This window comes from Prionailurus viverrinus, chromosome D2 (assembly GCF_022837055.1).
Source record: "Prionailurus viverrinus isolate Anna chromosome D2, UM_Priviv_1.0, whole genome shotgun sequence".
NCBI classification, from domain to species: Eukaryota; Metazoa; Chordata; class Mammalia; order Carnivora; family Felidae; genus Prionailurus; species Prionailurus viverrinus.
Genome location: NC_062571.1, coordinates 48,627,773 through 48,637,435, shown reverse-complemented (window position 1 = coordinate 48,637,435; position 9,663 = coordinate 48,627,773). Strand labels below are relative to the sequence as shown.

General features: G+C 48.7%; 1 protein-coding gene across 9 annotated transcripts in view; it reads right to left on the bottom strand.

Annotated features, from left to right (window-relative positions):
* Window positions 1-1,918: 1,918 nt before the first annotated feature.
* The window catches only part of MARCHF8 (membrane associated ring-CH-type finger 8), a 130,684-nt gene continuing 122,939 nt past the window's right edge, over window positions 1,919-9,663 (bottom strand). For all 9 annotated transcript variants that reach the window (XM_047825318.1, XM_047825327.1, XM_047825319.1 and 6 more), the window contains 3 exons: window positions 8,425-8,605; window positions 6,303-6,450; window positions 1,919-5,877 (listed from right to left, as the gene is read on the bottom strand). In XM_047825318.1, coding sequence (XP_047681274.1) covers window positions 5,573-5,877; window positions 6,303-6,450; window positions 8,425-8,605 — 634 coding nt within the window. In that variant the 3' untranslated portion in view covers window positions 1,919-5,572. The remainder of the gene's footprint in view (window positions 5,878-6,302; window positions 6,451-8,424; window positions 8,606-9,663) is intronic.

Genomic DNA, 9,663 nt, shown 5'->3' with positions numbered 1-9,663 from the left:
GCAACCTTAAAATCTCTGCCTAAATCCAGTTGTTAGGTGAAAAAAGCAAGATGTGAGGTGATGATTGCAGTAAGCAACATGCGTTTCCTATGTATTTCAGATATGTAAAAAGTATGTGATGCCTTGACTGCATGACTGTGGCCCAGAACCCCCTGCCTCCCAGTGCTATTCCTGCTCAAGGCCTTTCCCTGAGACAAGGGCTGTGTTTGATTTTCTGTTCTGGTTTCGTGTTTGTTTTTTACTGTGCCGACAGCTTTGATGGTTGTACGCCTCCCCTGGCCCCTCCCAGCCCCGGAATGTTTAATCAGACATCTTTCCCAAAGACAGGCCAGTCACCCCTGGTCATCTGGGAAGTTCTGTTTTAGCACCATGAGTCATGGATCCTCCTCTGACCAGCCTGACATCCCGAGTAACGAGGAAAAGTATGTCAATATGTAAATTAGCGGGCAAAGCTGTACCTCTGTGAGTTTATTTATGTAACAAGAGGCTGGCCTGCAAGGGGTTTGCCCTGACCAAGGATGCAAATGCTCCCTGGAAGTGTGCCTGCAGCCCCTCACACCCCCACTTTGTGGCTGGTGTTAAAGGGCAGAAAGGCCTGGGGACAGCATCATCAAGCCTGTGCACAACAAGGCATCTCTGCAACCGAACTCATCAAATTCAGTGGATCCCCCAAAGAAGAGAGGCTCCCCTCAGTGTCCCCCACCTCACATTCTCACAAAAGCAGATTCTTCTTTCAGCTCCACCCTCTTCACCCGGTGGTAGGGTCCCCTCCCTAAGGGCAAAAAAACAAACAAAATCCAAAAGGCAACCTTGCTATTCATGTACTTGACAACATTGCTCCCGACCCTGTAACATGAGACCACTTAATCAGACTACATGTTTGTGTGTTACCTCATATGGGAGACAAAGAAGTAAAAAATATATGAAAAACTATGCCATGTGGCACTCGGGGCTCAGTCCTTTGGGTACGAACCCAACTGAGTGGTGCTGGCACGAATAAAGTTGCTTCCTGGAAAGAAAAGCCTCAGTGTCAGGACTCTCTGGGTGAGAATCCTGCTACAACCCCTCCAGCCAATAGTTGAGCACTTTAGCTCAAGGGTCCTCCCGGCTCCCCCCTCTCCCACAAGCACGTACCTGTTCAGCTGTTACGTGGTCGTATCCTCCTCCAGAAGCCTCAACAGCTTCAGAAGACTGGCAAGGACACTTGGCCAAATATCCTCCTGCTTAGCTCCAAAGTCTCCTGGTAGGTACTACTGTACCCTTAATGGGTGGACGAATCCTCTGGGCTCACCTAGAGTACAGTATATACAGGCCAATCCTGGCCTGTTTTCATCTCATGCACACAGGTAAAGGCAGGGGCTGTCCTCAGCGCTTACAGCCCTGTGAGCAGTTTGCAGTCTCGAGACCCGGAGACAACACCACAACACAGGAAGCTCTGCTGGAGGCCGGGAGAGGCAGCTAGGCCAAACTATTGCCAGAGATCCTGCTGGTCCTCCCTGGGTCCCCTCCTCAGCTAGGCTGTGGCTCAGTAACTGTTTCAACAGATAAGGCCAGTAAGGCAATAATCTGTTCCAATGGTCCCACTAGCATACCCATCCTGAACTTGAATCTGGCTTCTCATAGGGAATGGAGTCCAAGTACAGCCTGGATGTTTGAAAGCAGCACACCTGTGTGAGCTACTTCGGTCTTCACTCCCATGCTTGCACCCCTGAAACCACCCTGTCCTCACCAACCACCAGTGTCTGGGGGAATCGTCCCCCCTTGCAGGGACAGGCTGAGGAAAACAGATACCTCCAGAGGTTGTGTGATTTTCTTTCCCAACGTGCAAGCCAGAGGAATGGGGAAAGGGGATCAGAACCACTGGAATGCCTGCCAGTGTTCCCAGGCTTTTTGCAGGAAAATACTTTCATGGCAAAACTCCTTTTTAAAGAGATGCTTTATTGCTGCAATTAGACACCCCGTATATAACAGAAACAACCCCCAGAGAATTATTCAAGTGGTAATACTGAGAAACAGTGAACATACACAAAAGGATACAAAACCAGACATTTAGAGAACCAGAAAGTTTCCAAGTTAAGAAAATCTTCAAATGTGAAGTGCCTTTTAGAAACTACACCACACATGCCAGTGTAAATTTGGTTTTTATTAACAATCAGCTTTCTATAAACGTTGCATCTAAATAGGTAAATAGCTGCACAACTTAATTACTTCCAAAACAAAGATAAATCCTTTTCTTCCCTTATGTTTCGGTCTTTCCTTGGGCTGGTGAGGGAAGCTGCATGTTTCAAATCAGATCTAAAAGGGAAAGTATTCAAAAAGTGTCTTTGCATCAGGCCAAATGCACAGCATCGTGGATCTCGGCCCTGCTGTTTGCAGGCCTCCGCCAGCCGTGTGGCTGACCCACCAGGCAGCAGAAGCAGCCCTAACTGTGCAGGCACTACCTGATGCGCTTGCACTGGCCCACTGCCTGGGGCCTGCATGTCTGGAGCCAGGGAGGGCACGCCAGCAAGGTTGAAAACTAGACCCATAAGATTGAAAACGGTGGAAGGAGGTGAAAAGGGAGGAGACATAGAGGCCTGGAGCAGGATGAGACCTTTTTATAGTTTCCAGGAATTCTTAAAATCAACTCGGGCACAAAAAAAACACAAATTATTGCTGGCGGCCAAAGTCAGAAGCCCTCGAGCCATACTGTAACTTTTGGGGAAGCAAAGGCCAAATCAGAGGGAGCTAGCTGGCCGCACCCCTGAGCCACTTCCCTCTCCCCTTTGCCTGGCCCCCAGACCCACAGGCTCATCCCACATTTCTGGTTCAGCCAAGTGTCATCCTCCCACAAAGCCAGGTGCAGAATGGGAGGGGGCGGGGAGCCTAGGGAATAAATAACCCCCAAAGAACTAGAGGGCAAACTGATGTGGATTAAAGGTACACCTGGCAGATCTGCTTCCCCCACTAGATGGCAGCACAGCACCTTTCCAGGGCTTCTGGCTTCCCAGTTCAGTCGGTGAGGAATACGGCCGGGACTAAGAAAGGGGTGAGAGGAGCTCAACTAGAACCTACAAGAAAAGAGAAAGGCAAGGGGACATCTGTGTGCCATCCCAGGACAGGAAAGAAGGACGTGGGATGGACTGTCCCCAGGCAGAAGGCTTTTAGGAGTTTGGTGGAGGTGATGAGATGGTGTTAGGCCTTCCTGAAAAGAAGAGTTTCACGTGACAACCTGGTCAGGCATGGGAGCAACACAGCAGTCGTGGTTATAAAGGCACCTTTGCTCTACGGGGTGCCAGCCATGACAGGTGGGCGGCCCAGCAGCTATCCTTACCTAAAGCACACTTTCCCATCCGCAGGAAGTCTCAGTGACTTTCAGCTTCAGCATAAGGGCCTCCATCAGGGGAGAGGGGAAGGATTCTCACTTAAAATTCTATCCCAGTCTTCACGCGACTACTCATTCGCTGTAAGAAGACGGCAGGGACAAGAGGCCTTGCCTGGGCAGTTTCTAAGGGGTAGAGGCAGGGCTGACCAGGACTCGGCTCCCCTGAGTGGACAGCGTGTAGCTGCCTGGAGTCCCCAGGCTGAGAAGGGGTGTGGGTAATTGCACTTGGGGCACAGTGAACACAGGCGCGGACCGGATGCGGCCTGGGAGACAAGAGAGCGAGAGAGAGCGCGATAGAGACCGCGAGAGAGCGAGAGCAGGCTGACCTATTTTCAGGGGTTGCCATGGTTGGATAGTGCCTGCCCAACCAGAGGAAGGCCACGGCAGAGCAGATCCTTAGACAGAGATCCGTGATCCTGATGAGTCAGACTTTGGGTGGGAGGAGGTGGCAGGGCAAAGCCTGCTACCACACGCCCTTCCCAGAGCTTAGACACACTTCGGCCTCGTCCTGGCTTTCAAAACTAACCACAGCACTTCCAGTCTGAAAGGCAAAGGAATCATCTTGTGTTTGCTTCATCCTCAAAACAGGACAGGTGGGGCACCTAAGGTTCAGAGGACTGAGGGCAGGACACCCCCTCCCCCACCCAAGCAGCCTTCCCCTTATAGGAGGCTCTGCAGATGCAGAGTCACCTGGAGAGGAAGTATTCTGGGCATGATGATGTTACACTGCAGACCCTCTTGGCCTATTTTTCTGGAGATGACTCTTATTTACCTGGTGCAGAGAAACGGGTTTTTAAAAACAGAACTTTAAGCAGACTTTTTAAAGGGACAAAGGCCATTTGATGGTGGTGATTTTGGTTTTGTCTTATGAAAATGGTACAGGAGATAATCCCTGATGACAGAACGAACTGATTACACGGCCAGGGGCCCCTAAAGGGTCCTCGTTGTCCAGTCCGGTTAAGGCGATAAATGGGTGGAGGTGTGGCTGGGGGCAGTGACCCAGTGGGGCCATGGCAGTTTGCTACTCGCTCCTGGCCTTTGTCCCAGAGCCAGCCCATCTGTCTCTCTGCCCTGAGCAGTGATCCACAGAGCCACCCAGGAGAAGCTGTCCAAGGTGGCTGGCGCCCAGGAGTGCCTGCAGTGTGCGTGCCCCAGACCAGGGCAGTGCGTGCTCACTCCGTCAGTGTGAAGCCAGCATGAACCGGAGAGGTTGTCCATAAAGGAATCATTTTTAAACATTCAGTTTTGTTCTAATTACTCACTTCCTTCCTTTTGTTTAGATCTCACAAAACCTTCTTTTTCAGTGTTGACAAAAAAAAAAATACTTGGGGCAGGCCTGTGACATGAAGACTTGCCATATAATAGGCCCGAAACCACAGGAACTATGCTCAAATTGCCATCTGGTGTTCATTAATTCTCATGAAACATTATGAAAAAGCCTCAGGCCTGTTTATCCAGTTTTATAGCCACAAGTTCCTTTTATGGACACAGAGCAGATGTCAGGTTTCTCAGAATATATAAGGCAAAAAGGGTTTTAGATCTATCATAACGTAAAAGAGATAGGTAATCAGGGTCGTGAAGGGAAGGCTTCTAAATGAGACACTCTTTTAAATGTCAATCCCACTGGACACACATACTACAAAATAAAGATTCTCTTTTTGTAAAGTGCTGTTTGCTCAGTGAATCACTTGCCACCACGCACAGAGCACCACTGCCCGGTCTGCTCGGGAGAAACGTCAGTGGCAGCATCATCTCCCCAGGCTCTTCTTGGTGCGGAGGGAAATCCTCTGGCATGACTAGACATTCCCACACACTCTGCTCCAGTGGGCGGACTGCTGCTGACCGGGAGAGGCAGGGCACTGAGGCCAGGGTGCCACCCGGCTCCTGCTCTTCTCAGGGTCCGGCATTTTATTCTCTCACTGCTCAAGGCTTCGTGGGCCAGAACCCAGCCAGCAACCCCTCACAGTGTCACGGGGGCCTCCCTTCCCGTGGAAGTGTTGGCAGAAGTGGGACCCCACCACGCACAACCAATGTGAGGGCTTTCTGGGAGATTCACTAAGGAGGGTTTAGAAAAAGAGAAGCCATTAAAAAAACAGTCACCTGCCTCGTCTATGCTATTAAAGGACATAAAAAAAGGTACAGAATTGGCAGTAAACAATTTCCTTCAGCTGTTCATCGATGTCCAGGAAAACTACACCCTCCACAAAATCAGACATGAACGATTTCGGTTCCAGTGTCTTCAGGTTCTGTCCAACAAGAAGAGTTTGTGTCGGAATGACAGGTTCCAGGTCCATCTTTATTTTCAAAGTTGGGCTCTGTTAGTGCAGATTTTTCAAAAATATTCGTTTTGCTGGTCTCTGGACAGTTTTGAACATAGATTACTCTGTTATAAGCCTTGAGTCTCTTCCATAATTGTATGTATACTTTGCACTGAACGTACATAAAAAGAAGTCCGCCAGTAAACCCGATGGCCACAACCACCAATTTAGTCCAAAAGGGCCATTCTAGGATTCCTGGAAGGGGAAAAACCCAGTTAGTCTATCAGCACACCTAATTTAAGATCTGAAGTAACTAAACACAACTGCTGACCTTCCAGTAACCAATGGATTCTTCACTCATCCATCTAGTTTCACCAAAGGCAGGGTGTCCTTGGTGTCCACTCTCTCTCATCCTCGTGCTCTTCTAGGAGACAGTCTGCAGAGATTCTCTCCTTCCCTGATTTGATCTCTTCTGACTGGGTTTTTTTCAAAACTACTCACCACAGCAAGAGAATCATCCGAAAAGGATGCTTGGTACCTCATAATTAATGCTCTCACTCCAGAAACCCAGACATCTGAAGTCTGACTTAAATACCAATCTGGAGTAACACTCCAATCCTATGACCCCAGCGTGTTACCCGATCTCCATACCGAGCTCACCTGTCACTCTGAGCACATACCTGTTGCCTGTCCATGTTTGATCTCCTCAGTGGTGCGGTCGATGAGCACGTACAAGGACCAGACCACACAGGTGATGGCGATGACATGAAATGTCACTGAGCACATGATCTTCCTGCGCTCGCTGGCCGTCATCTGCAGCTTCTCCCACTGGAAAGACAACACGCAGAGCATGAGGTGTAGGCCCCCAAATGTAAAGGGCTACAATGAAGGTGACAGCATTGTAGATGGGTAAGACTGGCTCCCCCCCCACCCTTTCCCCAATCTAGATGAATTTCCCCAAATACTACAAGTCATTCTCTTTAAACCACTTGGCTTCAACTAGGTACCAGGCACTGGTATTCTGTCGACAGCCAACTTTGTATGCAATGAAAAGAAGCTGGGATCAAGATGAGCTATGAACCACAACCACCAACCAATCCTTTTGTCTGCTTATTCTTGCAGGCAAACAACTAATGGCTAGCTAAAGGACTCTAGGTTTCGGCCTGATGAAAACAGCATGTTGGCCCCAGACCCAGGTGGCACACATGAGACCTCCCTGCCTTGCTGACTTGCATGAGCGAGGGGAAGAGGGTTGATGACGCCACAACACACTAGCAGATGGTCACACTACATCGTGACAGTGATGGCGGAAGGCGCTCACTCTTTGGTCCTTTGCTACTTTGGCAGCAACAGCTTGAAATCGATGCTAAGAGTTCCTGGTATAAGCAGGCTCTGCCAGTCCCATCTCCTCTAGGAGCTCATTAATTTGCTCCAAATAGCCAGATTTTCTTTTTCATTTACTGCTTTCCAAATCAGAAGAAAACATATAAGGGTAGAGAAAAAGAACAAAGCATAAACACTCTGCATATCCTTGGCCAGCCCTAATCACAGCCACTTTCCAGATGGTTCTATATAGGATAAGCTGAAAGTACAGCCTCCTAGATTGTCTATATTGGTCAAAGGCTACACATCTCACCTGAGAGGCCAGCACAGAGAAGGTATCCAACAAATTCTATTATTTTTATGGGGCAAAACATTTTTTAAGTAGTTTGCAGCTGTCTTCTCCAACATCCAGATGGCTTTCTGCTGTGGTTTTATACGGTATCTTCATTTGGCTTCCCTCCTAAAATGCTCTCTGCTCCCTGATTTCTGGCTATTTCCCAACACACACTCAGTCCAAGCCTTTCACACGGTCCTGAAATGCTCACTCTCACCTTTTCGGTGTATGCTTTTCTTCACAGACAATGTGACCTCTCTAAACTCCTTTCGCTGTACTCCAAATCCTACTGCTCCTTCAAGAACGGCTTCAACACCCAAACATTCTGTGAAGCTACCACCGCTCCCCTCCCCCAGCGCTCCAGCCCACAACCAATGCTTCCTCCTTGAACTGTTGGACATGCTCCGCCGCGACTTAATCTTCGTTCCCTTCGCACTGTCAGGTGTTTCGATTTGATCATGTGATTTTCCTTGAACTGACATATTGAGATTCCGAGATAAGAACAAGTCTTTCATTCTTCCAAACAAAACCTTGTATGCTGGGCACATAGAAAGACACACTGAAAACCATTACACAGGCGGCAGCTGCCAGATCAGGCTCGCTCAGAGGGGGCAGTGACCTGGGGCCTGAAGAGAGGTGCATTTTATGTAAGGCCTGGGGTTCCTTTCTTTTCCCATCCACCCTCACCCTGCCAACTAGCAAATATTTATCACAATATATACAAATAAGTTTACTATTTCATTCTGTGCTCTGTGTCAGGGAGAGATACTAGTTGATGTCTGATGTACAGTCCTACTCAGAGGCAAGACGTGAGCAGTTAATATGTACAAAGTTAACTGCTAAGATGTCACAAAACAGTCTGTGGCCAAGGGCCAAATGACTGACACAGATAAGCAACCAGTCTTAGTTTGACGGAAAAACACATTAGGACTGAATGGTCAGAAAGAGCTTCTTCCTGAGAGGAGGGAGTGGGAAATCAGAAACGGAAACGATGACCTCTGTAGCACGAATGTATGCACAGCCCCCACTTCTTACAGAAATGAACACAAGCAAGCTACGGCTTCATCCAGTCCAAGGTGCTAACTCTTCCCAGGGCCCTCGTCTCAGCAAGGCGAGAGCACTTCTGAACGTGTCCTCACACGTACTTTTCTCAAAGGCTTCAGCTTGACCTCCATGATGAACTCGTACTTGCAGAGCTCACAGCAGCGCGTGTCGGAGCTCTTGATCCACTGTTGCAGGCAGGTCTGGTGCACGAAGTGGAGGCTCCCTGTGCAGCGGCAGGGGGTGATCAGAGGGCTCTCGTCATCCCCTTCACAGTGGCAGATCCTGCAGCAAAGGAAGGCCAGTCATTACCGGGAGGGCCACGCGACAGGGGAAGAGGACGCTTCGGGGGAAGGTCAATCCCCCCCCAAAGAAAACTTTCAGCGACAAACATCACAGAAACGACTACAAGCACAAAAACGCACAGACACGGATGAGAACGATTACTACAAGCTAAGAGCTTCTAGCTTACCGTACCAACATGGGAAGTCTGGATGGCATTTGGCATCAGAGAGGAAAAAATGATATAAGAAATGACAAAGCAGTCATTTTTGGGAAGATTTAAAAATGTCACTGAAAGACGAATTTAAGGCAACATGGAAGCATCTTTCAGAACATGTTAAAATAATTAGGGGGAAAAATTTCTGTGTGAAACAAAACCAGCACTCTACCTTCCAAAATTACCGGTGACTTAAAAAGATGATAAATCTGCTTTTTATCTATAATCACTAATTTCACCTTCACACACAACTACACGTCTCCGTCCTCCCTCAGAGAGTAAACAGAGAAAACACAGAACCTCTCTTGGACCCCAAAACCCCATGATAAGGGGCTGCAATTTTATTTCTTTTTTGAGGAAATGAGAATTGTAAACCATTCATGGCTTCTAAGGGTGCATACAAGAGGATATAGCTACTAACCTCAAAGAACTTAGACTTGTGAGAAATAGAAGGGTCTCTTCCAACAGCTGGAGAGCAGGTAGGGACACCTGACCTGGGGGGAGCCAGGTCCTGGCCCTGGCCAGACTCTCAGCTCTTTGTTTCTGTGAGAGAGGTTTCGGAGACAACTGTTAGAAATGTACCAGCTGGCCTGGAGAAGGGGCGCCTAGGGAAAGGCTAGAATGGGGAAAGTATGAGCCTGGTGACAAAAAGCAAATTCTGAAAGGTTCCAGAGGCCAGACAAGGATGCTTGCACACAGGAAGACAAAGGGCGGAAGTGGAGAAAGGATGAGGGCAGAGGTGGCTGCATCCAAGTTAAAAAGAAGGAAGGCAGATGGTACTGAAGAACGGCCTCTTCCCATGCACACTGTGTTGCAAGTGGAACAAAGGGCAAAAATGAGGCTG